Raw genomic sequence first — 18,100 nt, forward strand, 5'->3', positions numbered from 1 at the left:
AAGTCACCCATGATAACTGCTGTGCCTTTATTGCACGCGTCTCTAATTTCCCATTTACTGCAATCCCCAAACTCCGCATTACTGTTTGGGGGTCTGTATACAACTCCCACTAACGTTTTCTGCCCCTTGGTATTTCTCCGCTCTACCCATACAGATTCCACATCATCAGAGCTAATATCCTTACTTTTGTGTTAATCTGCTCTTTAACCAGCAATGCTACCCCACCTCCTTTTCATTTTTGCCTGTCCTTCCTGAATATTGAATACCCCTGGATGTTGAATTCCCAGCCTTGTTCACCTTGGAGCCATGTCTCCGTAATTCCAATTACATCATATCCATTTACATCTATGTACGCAGCTAATTCATCCACCTTATTACGAATGCTCCTCTCATTAAGACACAAAGCCTTCCGGTTTGTTTTTTTAACACTTAGTCCTTTTAGAATTATTATTTACTGTAGCCCTGTTTGATTTACACCCTTGATTTCTCTGCCTTCCACTTTTGCTTTTCTCCTTCCTGTCTTTTGTTTCTATCCTTGCTTCCCTTTACTCTGTCTCCCTGCACAGGTTCTCAACCCCCTGCCATTTTATTTTAAACCCCCCCCAACAGCACTAGCAAACACTCCCCTAGGACATTGGTCCCGGTCCCGCCCAAGTGCAAACCGTCCAGTTTCTACTGGTCCCACCTCCCGCAGAACCGGTTCCAATGTCCCAGGAATTTTAATCCCTCCCCCTTGCACCATTCCTCTAGGCACGTATTCATCTGAAATATCCTTCTATTTCTACTCTGACTAGCACGTGGCACTGGTAGCAATCCTGAGATTACTACCTTTTGAGGTCCTATTTTTTAATTTACTTCCTAACTCCCTATATTCAGCTTTTAGGACCTCATCCTGTTTTTTACCTATATCGTTGGTACCTATATGCACCGCGACAACTGGTTGTTCACCCTCCCCCTCCAGAATGCCCTGCAGCTGCGCCGAGACATCCTTGACCCTTGCACCAGGGAGGCAACATACCATCCTGGAGTCTCGTTTGCGGCCGCAGAAATGCCTATCTATTCCCCTTACAATAGAATCCCTATCACTATAGCTCTCCCACTCTTTTTCCTCCCGTCCTGTGCAGCAGAACCACCCACGGTGCCAGGAAGTTGGCTGCTGCTGCCTTCCCCCGATAAGCCATCTCCCTCAACAATATCCAAAGTGTTATATCTGTTTGAAAGGGGGATGGCCACAGAGGACCCCTGCACTACCTGCCTGCGCCTACTACTCTGCCTGTGCAGCCTTTACCTGTGGTGTGACCAACTCCGAAATGTGCTATCCATGACGTCCTCAGCATCGCAAATGCTCCAGCATGTATCCATTCGCAGCTCCAGCACCGCAATGCAGTCTGTCAGTAGCTGCAGCTGGGTACACTTCCCGCACACATCGTCAGGGACACAGGAAGTGTCCCTGATTTCCCACATAGTGCAGAAGGAGCATGCCACAGGGAGGCGCTGTCCTGCCATGACTTACCCTTTAATTAATTTAAATTTAATCAAATCGATACCACTAATTACACTACAATTAAATAATATACTCAAGGGCCCTTGGTTACTAGCACTCCCCGATACACATCAGAGACCTTAGAAACTAACCACAAAAATTAAGACCTTCTAAATTTTATAAACTATTAATCTTAACTGTCAAACTATAGAGTAGTATAAATACTCACCTGGCCGTACTCACTCAATCAGCTGCTTCCTCTTGCCCGCGTCACTTTTTGAATCGTGATGTGGCTCCGGAATGCCACCGCTGGTCTGAGAGATTGTTAAGCCTCTGTAAAAAAAAAAAAAAAAAAAAAAAAAAAAAAAAAGGCCCGCAAAAGTGAGTTTAAGTACTCACTGTACCGCCGCTCTCTGCTCCTCCTGACACTGGCCTCTCAAAGCCTTGCTGAAGTCCTGGTACACCACATCCACCGTATTTCTCCCTTCCACTATCTGTCACCTCCTGCAAAGAACTCTTGGGTTTGCCGCGCACCATCTTCCTTTTTGAAATCTGTTGGCTGCTTCTAATTATGTTTTCCATATTTCTATTTAGTAATGTCATCTTTAATTTAAAAATTCCAAAATTTTACCTGTTGGAGCTGTTAAACTAACTTGCCTGTAATTACCCAGGTTAGTTCTGTCTCCCTTTTTTGAAAATGAGTATTGCATTGCCCCCTCTCCAGTCATCTGACACACATCCACTTTCAATGGAATCCTGAAATGTAGGGGTTAATTTTAACCTAACCCAGCTGGTGGAAAAATGACTGGATTGGATCAGTCGTCTGTTTTACACCCCACCTGATTTTCCTTTCCATTGGCGAGGTGTAAAAGGAGGAGGGTGGGGGTGATACAGTCCTGTCGATTTCCTGTCTAGTATGTTAAATTAAAATTACCCCCTAATTTCTAGGGCTTCTGCTGTTTGTTCTATTTTCCCCTTGGGACCAATGGATGTATCCTGGCACGGTGTTCTTGTTTAGCTTAACTAACTTCTCTAATATTTTTAATATCTCTCATCTTTTAATCAATTTAAAATTTACCCCCTCACGTTTTTTGTAAACACTGAAATGAAGTAATTATATGCCCACCAATTTATGCTTATGCTCTACTAACTCACTATCTTCTCGGGCATCTCTTATCACATTTACTGATGTATTCTAGAAATACTTTACTGTTTTTAATGTTTTTTCAGATGCTCCTCCTACTCCCTACTTGCTTTCCTTGCCCCTTTCTTAACCTGTTTCCTTATTTTCTTGTATTTTCTCACTTCTATCATTTTTATGATGCCTTATAGGCTCCATATGCCCTCTACAATTTTTGATTCTAACCTCTATTATCCATGTAATTCTGAAACTTATATAGTATACTTTTATTCTGCAACTTTGCAATATCTTATATATATCCCATTGTTGATGTGCACTCCTTTGTGCCAATTTCTCTTTCCACCTCACCTCAACGAGCTCCCATTTAAAAAATCTACCCAGTTCCAATCTGGTGTCCTTATTTTGGACCATTTCTATTTGAACCTTAAACCTCATTGTATTGTAATGACTTCTCCTGAGGTGCTCACCCACATTTAACTCTCCTACCTGGTCTATTTCATTACTCCATAACTAGATCTTGTAGGCAAATGAACATACTGTTTGAGGAAGAAGTCTTGCAAACATTTTAGGAATTCCATTCCCTTCTCTCTGTTTACTCCCTCCTTATCCCAATCAACAGTGGCTAATTGCAATCTCCTAGACATTTTATTATTTTTACTCATTCCCCCCTGGTCTGTGTACAGAATTTCTCTTTCATTTTCCTCCCACAAATAGGGGTCTGTAGTCCAGCCTACTAATGTAACTTTTTTTAAAAAATCTTCTGTTACCAGCTATGTTGTCTAAACTTTTTGGACCTTGGTCCTCTCTACAGTATGCATTCCCTTCTTCACCAATATTGGCACTCCTCCTCTCTGACCTGTTCTGTTCTGTCCCTTCTAAAAAAAAAATATTATAAAAGAAAGACTTGCATTTGTATAGTGCCTTTCACAACCTCGAAGTCCCAAAGCACCTTACAGAAAATTAAGTATTTTTGAAGTGTAGTCACTGCTGTAATGTGTAACCCAGTATATTTATTTTCCACCCCTGCATAATTTGCAGCCGAAATGATGTCACAGGAAGATATCGGTTTATTTCCCATTGCGCATTGTAATAAATGCACTTTATCTTCTCTTACTTAAAGCAGCTAATTTTCCCTTGGGTTTTTTTGGCCAAGGTAGCACCTCATTCCTTTATCTGTTTCCTGCTTAGAACTGGTCAATTTGTTTTATCCTCTTTGCTTTATTCCTTCTGCATGATAACCTTTTTGCTTATTTCATTCTGCACATTTATCTCCTCTATTTCTACCTTTTTTACTTGCAGTTTGACTGCTTTTATTTTCCCCACTCCTTCCTGCCTGTTTAAATGCCTCTCCACTTGACTTTTTTTTTTGTCAATTCATTAGATCCTTTCCTGTCCAGATTTAGCCCATCCCTGCAGAATAGATGCCATCTTCCCCAGAACTGGTGCCAATGCCCCACAAAACACAAACCATCTTCATGATACCACTACTATAGTCATGTGTTGAGCTTTCTAACCTTCCCTATTCAAACACACAGCTGGAGGAGTAATCCAGAGAATACCATCCTTGAAGACTGCACCACGGTCGTCTTCCTAAACTCATTTTGCAGGACTTCAGACCAATGTTCCCCCTAATTTTTTTTGGGTGCGGGGCCTATTCATAGTTTCACGCATGCGCAAAATGCAACATTGAAAAAGCCACTCTCGGGCTGCGCAGGACTGGCAGAGAGCTATGCGGCCGTGCAGCTTCGAGGGAACGTTTCTTCAGACCTATCTATCTTGTCTCTCAGGTGGACCATGACTGGCTGTTTTCTCCTTTTCTCGTCTTTCTGAAAAACCCTTTATCCTAGCACTCTTAATCTGGACTGCAAAATAGTGGCCCAAAATTTGCAGTCGACGGCGTACCTATGGAGAATGCCGCCAACTTACAAAGAATTTAGAAACTTCTTTAGGAACTGTACTTGGACTTATTTCATATCGGCATTTTTTTATTTTCATCCAAACTCTCAATTTATTAGTCCCTATATGTATACAACTACTTGTTTTGATACCAAGTAAAGGTCTAACACTCCTACAAGTAATGTTGCTGAACTTCAGAAAGAGATTCTCAGCCATATATTATTCAGACCTCATTTAGACTGGTAATGGAGAAATCTATCTTCCTTGTTTATAGATGCATTATATTGTTTGTTCATTTTTGAGTTGAAAGGACAGAATTGGTCACTGAAATCGGATAGATGTTCACTTTATTTAATTTTCTTCTGCTTCCCAAGCAATTAAAATGAATACTTTCTATCTGCCTGGCCTTCTGTGTTTCTAAAGGATATTTTTTCATGAGCAATCAATTTAATTTTCAGAATTTAATAAAGTATAATAGAGTATGCTAAATAGTGTGCTCACATAAAACTTGCAAAAATAATTTTTTTTTTAACTACTGTTAGATTGTACGATTCGGATGTGTGCTCGCCGTTAAATGATAAACTGAAGTACACGAAAGATAACATCCACTCACTACACACTTGAAACAAAGCCAAGTTATCCTTGAAATCTTGAATTGATTTCTGCTTAAAAGTCTGCAAAGTCAAACATCTGAGGGCACGCACTGTGAAGAAGTGTGTTTTGACTTTAGATGTTTTTATCCAGGCTATTTGAATTTGGGTGCTCCCTGTGATAACTCTGTTCTTGGTAATACAATACAGGTAGACTATCCTTTATCCGAAAACCTCGGGACCAGCCGAGTTTCGGATAAAGGAGAATTTCGGATTTCGGCCGGGGGGTCGTGCGCACGACTTACGCTGACGCTCAGCGTAAGTCAGTCGGGGTCGGCGGTTGTCGGGGCCGGCGGGGGGGGTCGGCGGTTGTCGGGGCCGGCGGTTGGCGGGGGGTCGTGCGCACGGCTTACCCTTTATCCGAACTTCCGAAACCGGAACCCTCTAAAAACCGAAGGTTTTTTCGTTCGTACGCACGACTTACGCTGAACGAAAAAACCTTCGGTTTTTAGAGGGTTTCGGTTTTCGGAAGTCCGGATAAAGGGTAGTCTACCTGTACTACAAATATTTACTTGTGTGCTTGTGTACGTCTCTCTCACACACACACATATATAAAAAGCACCAATTTATATTGAGCGTCAAGCTTGGAAAAATTGAAACCTTTTTATTTAGTTTGACATGTTTCCTGGTTTTGAAGATTGGGTGTCCGTACTGTACTGTTATATATGCTTTAAATTGAAAGGCACGACCATTTGAACCTTAATAGACCGACAATAAAAAGTTTTGTCTACCAAAATATATGCATAGATCTTTTAAGAAACAGGCTTCTGCGCCCGCTTTCACTAACTAAAATTTTTGGATGTAATTGGTGGGCAAATAGCCCAACTTTGTGCCAGCAATTGTGATTTCCGAGGCGGAGCGGGTGATATGTCAAGATGTACCTTGGCCGATCACAAGTTCGGGATTTAGCGCGTGCTCTTGCGGAAATCACAAACTTGCGGTATATTGTACGCTGTCATACCCACCGCAAAATATGGGCCTTAGTCTCCACCCGTCTAACTATCAAGTCTCCTATTATTAGTGCATTCCTTCTGTCTGTCTTTTAATCTAGATCCTTAATTTTCAAACTCAAGACTTCTATTGTGCTCTTTCTTATGCCAATGGTTTCTAGATTAACCATGACCAAAAGTGGTTTCCCTTTTCAGAAGTTTTTCCTGTATATTCGATCATGCCCTTTACCCCTCATTCAGTTTCATTTTCCATGCTTTTTCTCGTGTCCTCTTTTTAGTAGTTTTGATCTGTCTAGTTTCCCCCAATTACACATTTGTTGATACTTTCATGCTTCTGTAAGGTGTAAGCTGCTAATATGCATGTATGTATACATTAGGTAGTTCTATTCCACATTTCTGCACAATACATTAATGCTTCTACATCTTGTGCAATACAATTTCATTGCAACTTTAAAAAAAAAAAAAAAAAAAAAATCTAAATTGTACTATGAATGAGATTTACTGAGTGGAAGCAGTGTATCCTTGCATGAACAGGGAAATCTGAGGTCCGAGGATGCTTAGCAGCTTGGTCAAGAGTGCAATCGGTAAATCACTTTTTTGGTGAGAGTAGGGAGAAAAGGGGAGGCAAAAATGATTTGTTTGAAGGGGCAGAATTTTAAAGCAGCTGGGAGAATCAATTCTTGCAAAATTTTCTATTTTTCATATTATTGCAATGTGACTAATTTGGCCACCTACATTGCTAGTCGAGCTACTTACTTTATTCCGTCTGCAACTACTAGTTGAGTTGTAGTCTACTCCTGTTGTCATTTTTTGGCATGGGGAAAATAATTAAATGATCTTGTTTTTTTGGCTAAAGCAAATTAAAACAGTATTTACCTTGTGCTCTAAAACTTAATTCCAAGAAGATTACTTTGAATTAAAAGTAGTCAGTAATGAAGCATGGTACTTCAAATTGAGATTCCTGAATAGTAATTAGATGTTCTTTAATAGGCTTCCAAGACCTATGCCTGCGTCAGAGGAGATGCAGAAGTTGGCAGACTCTTTGCCAGAATCATGGGACTGGAGGAATGTTGCTGGAGTGAATTATGTTAGTCCTGTTCGAAATCAAGGTACAGTCATTTTAAAAAAAAATGAGTGGCTTGCTTAAAATCTTTCAAAAAATGCAACAACAAAGGTCTGAAAAGCCAGATGCTTATAGGAACCATATTTCAAAACATGGCCTGAGCCCTTTATCAACTGAAAAAATTGATCACCTGCAGCATGTTCAGTAGCAGGATCCAATTTTTCCACAAAAGCTATATTGAACTATATCTAGACAGGGAGGCTCTGAATGGGGTTGATGTACAGAATTAAAAGCAAGACTTGCACTTGTATTGCAATGTAGAGAGAAATCTGTTTCTTGTGTTGGTAGTGTCAGCTATGCCTCAATGGGTAGCGCACGCACCTCCTGAGTCAGAAGATTGTGGGTTCAAGTCCCACTCCAGGGACTTGAGCACATAAAGCTAGGCTGACACTCCAGTGCAGTGCTGAGGGAGTGTTGCACTGCCGGAGGTGCCATCTTTCGGATGCTCTCTCAGGTGGACGTAAAAGATCCATGGCACTATTTCAAAGACGAGCAGGGGCGTTATCCCCGGTGTTTAGATTATCTGGTCATTATCACATTGCTGTGTGCAAATTGGCTGCCGTGTTTCCCACATTACAACAGTGACTCCACTTCAAAAAGTACTTAATTGGCTGTAAAGCGCTTTGAGACGTCTGGTGGTTGTGAGGGAGGATTTTTAATGTCCAGGGACAAACATTCTGGCTGCTGGGAGATCTGGAATTCATCCCCTCTTAAGCAGGCAACAACTTCAATTTATAGCGTACCAGTGCAGGAGCTGACTGACTTACAAAAATAATTGTCAGATTACTGTCACTTTTGCAAGCTAGAAAGAACTAATGTCAATGGCCTCTGAAAGCCAATATTGAACAAAGCTTTGAGAAAATGTAATAGCGGGCAACAACCCAAATATGGAAGAAATACTCCATAAGATATTCGGGTAGATTTTGTTGGAGCAGTGCAGTGCATACAGCTAGAAACAACTGCTAGAAATGTAGTGTGCTGCAACTTTCTGTAGTTAGCTCATTAATTTATCATTCCATGTGCGCCTTTCACCTTCTATGGGAGCTAGCTTAATTTTGCATGAGAGAACAATCTTTCAGTCCTTCCCTTCTAAGTGAACATTTAATGGCATATGATCTTTTTTGTTAGTGTGGGCCTGAGTCTGCAAGAAATTGATGGAGTAGCCCATGCCTGAACACACTCTTGGCTGAGTGATGTGGAGGTGGTTGTGAAGAATAAAATCTTGTGTAGGGCACCATTCCCATTAGACAGTGTGACAGAATACGTGAAAGTAGATAGAGGCAGAATTTGAAGCAGCTGACTAGTTGTCACTGGCCGTGCTGGTCTTGTGCATGTTAGATACAGGTGTCTTTGCGGAAGGTGGCAGCTTGGCATCTGGCTCACTTGCTGACTCCAAGTTTGTGAATCCAGTTACCCATAGACATTGCTACATGGATTTGACCGAGCCTGCAGTTGTGGTTGTTGGTATCATGGTGGATGTGATGACCAGGCTCTGACTGTAGCTCCCTAGCATGCCTGCTATCATCTACCGCTTAAGCATGTTATAATGTGAGCGTTTCAAAAGGAGGTTAGTTGGGCTTTCATGTATCACATTTGTGCCATTGTGGCTGTTTGTCATGGCCACTTCTAGAAATTGCACTAATACTATGACAAAGCAAAGTATGTACCCCTTGGTTTGTAGATGAAGGTACCACCAAATGGGTGCAGAGCAGTCTAACTTGTCTGACATACTTCCGTCCAATGTCCTTGTTTTCCTCTCCAAACCCAATGTGCAACTTTTACCAAAAATAATTAGTGCTGTATTTGGCACTGGTTCCTGGGTACCTAAGCAAAAAAAAAAAAAGTGGAAATGGCATTAAAAGGCTTATGGAATCTTTATCTGGGGCTTTCTATATATAGCTCTTAGCCTGGCAAACCTGAATGCTGATTTTCAATGAGAGTGAACATGTGTTGGTGCTGGAAAGTGCTATACATGTCTAAATGATTTGTACATTTAAAACTGAGTTCAGACTGTGTTAAAATCAGAAATGTATGCAATGTTCTAAGAAGGGGTAGATCTGGTATTAAGCATACTCAGTCTTTTTTCAGTTGGTTAGGCCCAAAAACTGGCCATGACCAATTGGAATTTGAGGGTTTTATGTAGCATACTATTGAATTGTGATTGCAGTAGTTCAGCTTGTTGCCCTAGTTTGAATCCAGCCCAGACTGACCTGAAAATCCACATTGCTGATTTTGGGCAATCTCAATCGAGAGAAGTGGTGGTGAGGTAGAGTTGGGTGTTCTCGGCGTACATGTGGAAACTGATTCTGTCTTCGGATGATGTCACCAAGGGTCAGCATGTAGATGAGAAATAGGAGGGGCCAAGGATATATCCTTTGGGGACACCAGAGGTAACGATGCGGGAACGGGAAGCGAAGCCGTTGCAGGCGATTCTATAGCTACGATTAGATAGATGAGAATGGAGCCAGGCGAGTGCAGTCCCATCCAGCTGGACGACGGTGGAGAGGCGTTGAAGGATGGAGTGGTCAACTGTGTCAAAGGCTGCAGACAAGTCGAGAAGGACGAGGAGGGATAGTTTACTTCTGTCACAGTCACAAAGGATGTCATTTGTGAGTTGGATAAGAGCTGTTTCGATAGTGTGGCAGGGGCAGAAACCTGATTGGAGGGATTCAAACATGGAGTTGTGGGAAAGATGGACATGGATTTGGGAGACGACTACGTGTTCAAGGACTTTGGAGAGGAAAGGGAGTTTGGAGATGGGGTGGGGGTGGTAGTTTTCGAGGACAGAGGGGTCAAGGGTTGGTTTTTTGAGGAGAGGAGTGCTGATGGCAGATTTGAGGGAGAGAAAACGGTTAACAATGTCAGCTAACATGGGAGCCAGAAAAGGAAGTTGGGTGGTCAGCAGCTTGGTGGGAATAAGGTCGAGGGAGCAGAAAGTGGGTCTCATGGACAAGATGAGCGTGGAGAGGTCCTGAAGGGAGACCAGAGAGAAACTGGAGAAAGATGTGAGTTCAGAGCTAGGGCAGGGGGGAACCTTAGAGGAAGTTTGGCCAGTGGGCTAGGGGAAGGACGGAAACTGGCAGAGGCAGCTGAATGGATGGTCTCAATCTTGGAGACAAAGAAATCCATGAGTTCCTTGCACTTGTCAGAGGTGAGGGTGGAAGAGACAGGGGAGACGGGTTTAAGAAGACGGTTAGCAGTGGAGAATAGAAGCCTGTGTTTATCTTTGTATTCCAGAATGATTCTGGAATAGTGAGCAATTTTGGCAGACGAGAGCAGGACCCAATAATGCTTTATGTAGTCCAGCCAGATCTGGCGGTGAATGGCTAAACCAGTTGTCCACCATATCTGTTCAAGTCTGTGTCCCTTGGACTTGAGGGAGCGAAGATGAGGGCCGTACATAGGGGAATGGCCAGGGTGAGGGTAATTGTTTTAATAGTGACTAGGGCATCAAAGGTGGTGGTGAGGGTGTGGTTGAGCAGATTGGTAGCTGCAGAAATGTCGTGGTGAATGGAGGGCCAAAGGCTGGACAGAGGGACCAGGCCTCTCAAACATTGTCCTGGCAATGCTTGAGGGGCCTGGTCAATAAAATACTTTGGCAAGGAAAACTTTCAAAAAAAAGTTCCAATGTAATGGTATAGTTTCTTTTTTGATTATGTAAATATAGCAAAATGCAGCCTAATCGTTTTGTTTTTGTTCAGTACAGCCTAAACTCTGCTCTGGGAATTGCTAACCTATATGATCTGCTTTAGAATCACTCCTTGGGGCATTAAATTCAACTGCTTTCATTATCCAATTTGGCAAAATCTTATGGCTGGGTTGCTACTTTTCTTTTTTAAATAATCTAGACTGAACATGCTCTTGCTGCTGTTTGCCACGTCCATGTCAATAGTCCTTCATGAATCTGCATTTAATTAGGTTGTCTGCAGTTCTTCCAACAGCTGATGTGTGATTCAGGACGCTCTTGTTTCTTTGAAAGGTGTTATCTAGGCAGCAGCTGCTTGGGTGATGGATTTGTAGTGCTATGAGGCAATGAGGACTATATTCCAGTCAATGTGCCATGCTAAGGTATGATAGCTGAGTAAAGGTTCTGTACACAGGAGATAATGTCTGTTTTTAACTTTGATCAGCCTTAACTTTGCACTATTTGACACTTGAACAAATGTTTTTTTTGGTTCGTTGTTCTGTCTGACCCCACTTGTCTCTTTGTACTACTCCAGGCAGCTGTGGCAGTTGCTATTCCTTTTCTTCCATGGGGATGCTTGAAGCCCGTGTTCGTATTCTGACAAACAACACACAGAATCCAATCCTGAGCACGCAGCAGATAGTTTCCTGCAGCCAATATTCACAAGGTAATTGACTAAAACCAGTATTGTTCAATTCATTGGTGTTTACTTTCTGCACTTTAAGGACAATCTTGTTGATTTTGGGTTGTGACTTCACAAAACACTTTCAACTAACTGTTCTTGGGCTACAAAATATGAATTAATATGTTTTTATTCAAAATATGCTAGCCGTGTCATTAAGTGTGGAAATTGGTGCCTTTGCCTAAGATTATTTTATCCTCTTCATTAAAATATTCATACTGGCTATGATCAAAATCTAAATGCATGTCTAGTAGTAGACAGCTTTGTCCATGTATGTAATGTCCATGTATGTAATAACCCTGTAAGTGTTAATGTGGGATGTTGTAAGCTGTCATTCAATAGTCAATCCAACATTCTCAAAGTTGACTTTCTTGACCAGATGCATTTGGATTAAGAACATAACATAAGAATTAGGAGCAGGAGTAGGCCATACCGCCCCTTGAGCCTGCTCCACTATTCAATAAGATCATGGGTGATCTTCGACCTCAACTCCACTTTCCTGCCCGATCTCCATATCCCTTAATTTCCCCTGGGATCCAAAAATCTGTCTATCTCGACCTTGAATATACTCAATAATTCAGCATCCACAGCCCTTTGGGGTAGATAATTCCAAAGATTCACAAGCCTCTGAGTGAAGAAATTCCTCCTCCGCATCTACCCTGCCAATCCCCCTCAGAATCTTAAATGTTTCAATGAGATCACCTCTCATTCTTCTAAACTCGAGAGTATAGGCCCAATTTATACCTAAAATTGCTATGCCTATAGGCAAAATAAGCACTTAATGTCCTCACCTTTTTGGCATAAAATAAGGAAATAAATCCACAATGGCAGTGGTCATACTGCATACCAGACAATTTTACAGCTTGCAATATAAATAATACACCAGCTGAGTTTTTAGTTCCAATGGGTTTCATTACAATGGCAGATTCCTACTGAAAACTGTTCGCTTTGCACAGAGGTCACTTTTCTTGAGGTTGGTGGGGTGGGGTCACTGCTGTTGTTTTTTCACCCTAGCATTAATGCAACATGGTGTGTAGATGTGAATAATCAGATTACTTGTGTGTTTTTTAATCCCATCCAGGATGTGATGGAGGATTTCCATACCTGATTGCTGGAAAGTATGCCCAAGATTTTGGTTTGGTTGAAGAACATTGTTTCCCTTATGTTGGAAGGGATGCTCCTTGCACCATTAAGAAATCTTGCTACTATTACTACACTTCTCAGTATTATTATGTGGGTGGGTTTTATGGTGCTTGCAATGAAGCAGCAATGAAACTGGAGCTGGTAAAAAATGGCCCAGTGTCTGTTGCTTTTGAAGTTTATGCTGATTTTTTGAATTACGAGGGCGGAATCTATCACCACACTGGGTTACGTGATCCATTCAACCCCTTTGAGCTTACGAATCATGCAGTGCTGCTGGTAGGCTATAGCAGTGACCCTCAAACAAAGGAAAATTACTGGATAGTTAAGAACAGCTGGGGAGAAAAATGGGGAGAAAGTGGCTTCTTCCGAATCCATCGCGGCAGTGATGAATGTGCGATTGAAAGCATTGCTATAGCAGCTACTCCAGTGCCAAAACTTTAAGGGGAATAACCAAGCATGCTTGCTGGAAGCAAAACTGGAGAAATAAGTTTGAATTTTGAATCTTGCTTTAATTTTAAGAATTGATCTGAGTTTTGTATAAATAAGCTTTAAAAAAATGTTGCTTTCAAAATAGAGATTGTGCTGCTTGCGATCCCTTAGCAGTCGGTCTTGGAAGTTCTTGCAGATATGTTCAAAATGAAGTTTGCAGAATTTGTTTTTATTTAACTTCATGATAATTAGACAATTTCATGTTGGCAGAAAGCTGCTGTGTAATGCTGTTTTTGTCTTGCATCTATGGGGTGTGCAATGCTGAGTGGCTCTGTGGGATACCAAAGCTTATTGTAATAAATGGGGTGTTTTGTGAATTACTTTTGTAAAACTATTTCCTTGATCCTGCAATGGACTGGAGTGCAGATATCTGGATCCAAATGAAATCCTAGATCGTTTATTTTAAAATAATTTTCTACAATCTGTCAATTGAGACTAAGTTGTTAAACCATCTCCGTGTTGGTGTGTGCTGGTATAGGATTAAATACTTTGATCTATGCAGTGTATGTTTTAATAAGGATTTATTTTGTTACATTACTTGACATGCATGTCGGTCAGTACCTTAGAAAGACTTCCTCTGAAAAATAGCAATCGTGGAACTAATTGTGGCTTTGAAAAACACCAACTTGTTGCCTAAATGACTGCTAATCAAAATACTACATTTCCTGATCTACCTCCTACCCTTACAGGCAGAATTTATTATAAGCCATAAGAGTGTGCATTGATTTAAATTTGGCAATAGGCAGCTTTTAAAAATGGCTTGTGCAACTTTCCATCAAATTTGAGGGGTTTTTTTTTAAAAGAAGAAAAGTAATTTTTTTTAGTTGCCCAATTATTTTTTCTTGACTGGGTCATCAAGAATAGCAGTGAGTTGCCTCATCTATAACTTTCCCCAACCAGTTGTCCCTCTGCATCAGAGATACAAATCAGGGAGATTGCCCAGTCCCTAGCCTAAACTCAACTGAAGCACTTGAAACCAAAATAAATTGTATGACTATTGTCAGTTTTGAAATATATCTAAAGTTTCACAAACAATTAATGATGGATAGCTAGTTTTTTTCCATTCCAAATTCGAGCCATGTTAATTATAATTTTGTTCTACCATTAGAATTGGCCTTTATGTTGTGTGACTTGTTCAAGACTGCATGTATTGAAAGCATGTCTGCTTCAAGAGGAGCTGAAGTAAAGTAATTCCTTTTTACTCTCTTCACCTATTTGATTGCTGAATTTGAGATTTTTAATTCAGATAGCCGTAGTTTATTTCTGCCACTGGGGCTCCTGTGACCACTTTTATTTCGGAGTTGTTTGTAATGTTTCCATTCCTTTGTAAAGCCCTTTTCCCAGTAGCTCGTTTCACTACATAGGAATTATCCCCTGGAAATTAACTCCGTCACGAGCTGAGAGTTTATTGTGAAGACGCTTGCTTAAGTAACCAAGATAAAACACACACACCTTTTTAAAACCACTTCTTGAACTTCACCATAATAGAGGTAGATGGTGCACATGTCAGTTTGAGGGTGAAGCTTTGTAGTTTGTCCCCTGACCATTGTGTTGTTTACTCATACCTGCAATAGGGTTCCTATGTGAAGTGTAATCGTTTTTGGCACCATAATGAGTGGAATGACTTGCTCAAGTCTTGCCTTCCCCCTCTTTCTCTATTTCTCCATGTTCCATTCCAAAAAGAAAGTGCCTCGCCTCCATGCCTTGACTCCCTACAGCTGAGATGAGGTATGCAGCATGTTGAGGATTGTAGGTGGTTATATTGTTTTACCACTCCCTAGTGTAGCACATTGGCTCTTCAAAGCACTGTAGCATTGTTTACCCATATTTTTGCACACAGCCAACTTTTACAAATCCTATGTGTATAAACGATCGGCAGGGTCTTTACACCAGAACTTATACATGGAGTTGCTTATGATAAGATTTGTCGGGCAAGAATCTGAATGTTTGCATGTGATGACTTGCTATCTCCTTGTATTGACAATAATAAATGCTGTGTACTTGAATTTGACTGGTTATCTTCTGAGTGATTTTTAAAAATTCATATATGGGATGTGGGCTTTGCTGGCAAAGCCAGCATTTATTGCCCATCCCTAATTGCTCTCGAAGGTGGTGGTGAGCCACCTCCTTGAACCGCTGCAGTCCGTGTGGTGAAGGTACTCCCACAGTGCTGTTGGGGAGAGAGTTCCAGGATTTTGACTTGGCAATGATGAAGGATCAGCGATATACTTCTAAGTCAGAATGGTGTGTGACTTGGAGGGGAACTTGGAGGTGGTGGAGTTTCCCATGCACCTGCTATGTGAATAGTATTGTTTTTTCCTTATTGGATTTGCCAAGTTCCCTTTTCAATGATGTATCTGCTCCAATAAACACTTATGATAAAGCATTCCATGTTCAGTGGCAAAAAAAATGCCTCCAACTCCCCCTTTGTTGTGATAATTGAGTTGTTTCCCCCTTGTTACTGTTTTACCAACCAGTGAACCACGAGCAGGGAATATTCTCTCAAATGTTCCAGTAAAGATGCAACAGCTGAGCAGCATTCTCTTATATCCAGAAGTATTCGTGGAGGGCAGGGGGTTACTGATTGGGCTGCTTCATTCTATTACATGGAAGTGTTGGTATTGATTATGACTGAAACCAGTGCTGAAGTTGAGTTTCCACCAATTTCCACACTGTGCTGCTGTTTATCCGTTTAACTGTTTAGCTTAAAAATAACTTATTCAGAGCTTAAAGCTGGACCCCATCTGTTATGTTTATTTCATTGTGGGCTGCTTATATAAGCTATGTACATCTCTGTACATCTGTTTGTAATTGCAAGCTGAAGGAGGGGGATCTGAGGAAGCATGGCAAAAAGGTGCATCAATTATAACCTTTCCCTTAAGCCACCACCTATGTTTTCTTTTCTAGCCAGATTGATGTAGGTGATTTCCTTTCATTTATTATCTAATTCCTGTAATTTATCTAAGATTTCTCATTAGCCACTGTGGTAATAGATTTAATGGTAGTGGATTTTCTCAACCTTCCATTTTTTTCTTAGTTTCTTCCCTTTATTTGGTAAAAATGTTCAGATTTCAGTTATTATTGCCCTTGCAAATTGAACCAAAACTTTTAATTCCAGGAGAAGTTTATGAAATACTGTTGCATAGCCACCAGATGTCAGGAGTGTGCTTATTTAGCATAGATTAAAGGCAACTGGTTGCAGTAAAAAGGCGCCATGAACCTTGCACCAATCTCAATTCTTTCGCATTTCTTTGTAACTCCTTCTCATCCCTATTACTGATATTTCATTGTAGAAAAGAACAGTGGAGCAATATGGTTGGCAAGGTCAGACCTTTGAGAATAGTGAAAGACTTGGTGAATAAGACAATGTATTATAGTAAGGCACATGAAAATGAGTGCAGTTGTTCATTACAGTTACATGAGCTTTATTGAAAACAGATAATGGTTCTGCCCCAATCTATAACACTTTAGCACCTTAAAATATCTTTCCTACGAACTGATGCCAAGAAAGTGTTTCTAGATATGTGCAGAATTCACAATCAGAATATTAGCTTCCTAATCATCATGAAAGGATAGTTTCTGTATCCTTTAGAGGGAGAGGCTCATTTCTGAGGACACTTTAAAAAAAAATATTTTTTTAAGTTAACCTAATATTCCTTTTGGCATTTTCCTTGGTACAACTTTCCTTGAAAGAGAGACTTGTATTCATATAGTGCCTTTCGCGACCTTGGAAAGTTCCCTAATATTTCTGCAACCTCTGATATTTTCAGAGGTTATACAATTAGTATGGAGTTATTCAAAAATGTATGTAAATCCTATGTAGTACAATTTCCCATTATTCCTAACTTTGATTTTCCATTTTTCAGTGATTCTTTAACCTCTGACGGTTATTTGTGTATTCACTTGGTCAAACGTGTTTACAACATGTTTATCAAATAACGTTGTGGATGATACTGTGATCAAAATGTTATTTTGGATATTGATTTTGAAGCAATGTTTGTCTTTGACCACTTAATGCAAGATCGCAAAATAATCAAATTTTGTTTGTAAAGCTGCATTTACTCAAACTTTACTATAATGAAATTCCTGAGAGTTTGAATATGCCCACCCTTCCTATTGAAGCCATGCCACATAGTAATGAAAGAGATTACCCACTGATATTTCCAGTATGCGCTCGGCAGTATAAAATATTAGATATAAAGGGGGACATTAGTGTGGCTGGTGAGTGGTGGGGTTGTGCACTTAACAACTATTTTCCAATCATTTAAAATGAATGGATGGAAAGTTATAGTCAGTAACCATCTGAATTTCCAATTTGCACTGCTGGACGGCAAGGTTCTTTGCCAACAGCATATAGACTCAAAATAATCCCCAGATTCTGTTCCTGCAGTGTCTGGAGAGATGTGATGCAGTGAAGTGAAAATTGTTTATGAATTGAAAAAAGTTGCGAGGAATGTTTTTGGAAATGTATTATTTTATAGCCTACAGCCAAAAGAACACAAGTAGTATTGGACAATAATTTCTTATTGAGATGGAGACTGCACAGTTTCAGCTTATTGATGTTCACCGGTACTTGCCCCAATGATGGGTGAAACTAGAACTAGGGGGCATAATCTTAAAATAAGGGGCTGCTCATTCAAAACTGAGATGAGGAGAAACTTCTTCACTCAGAGGGTGGTAGGTTTGTGGAATTTGCTGCCCCAGAAAGCTGTGGAAGCTACATCATTAAATAAATTTAAAACAGAAATAGATAGTTTCCTAGAAGTAAAGGGAATTAAGGGTTACGGGGAGCGGGCAGGAAATTGGACATGAGTCTAGGTTCGGAATGGTCATGGCCCTGTGGGTAGTGGAGTGGGCC

General features: G+C 40.7%; 1 protein-coding gene across 1 annotated transcript in view; it reads left to right on the forward strand.

Moving 5' to 3' along the window:
* Nucleotides 1-15,253, forward strand: part of ctsc (cathepsin C) — a 42,199-nt gene extending 26,946 nt beyond the window's left edge. The window contains exons 5-7 of the mRNA XM_085998804.1: nucleotides 7,111-7,229; nucleotides 11,464-11,595; nucleotides 12,692-15,253. Of these exons, the coding sequence (XP_085854930.1) occupies nucleotides 7,111-7,229; nucleotides 11,464-11,595; nucleotides 12,692-13,194 (754 nt within the window). The 3' untranslated portion in view covers nucleotides 13,195-15,253. The remainder of the gene's footprint in view (nucleotides 1-7,110; nucleotides 7,230-11,463; nucleotides 11,596-12,691) is intronic.
* The last annotated feature ends 2,847 nt before the right edge of the window (nucleotides 15,254-18,100 follow it).

Source organism: Somniosus microcephalus, chromosome 10 (assembly GCF_052327205.1).
Source record: "Somniosus microcephalus isolate GS21.2 chromosome 10, FLI_Smic_1.0, whole genome shotgun sequence".
Classification (NCBI taxonomy): domain Eukaryota; kingdom Metazoa; phylum Chordata; class Chondrichthyes; order Squaliformes; family Somniosidae; genus Somniosus; species Somniosus microcephalus.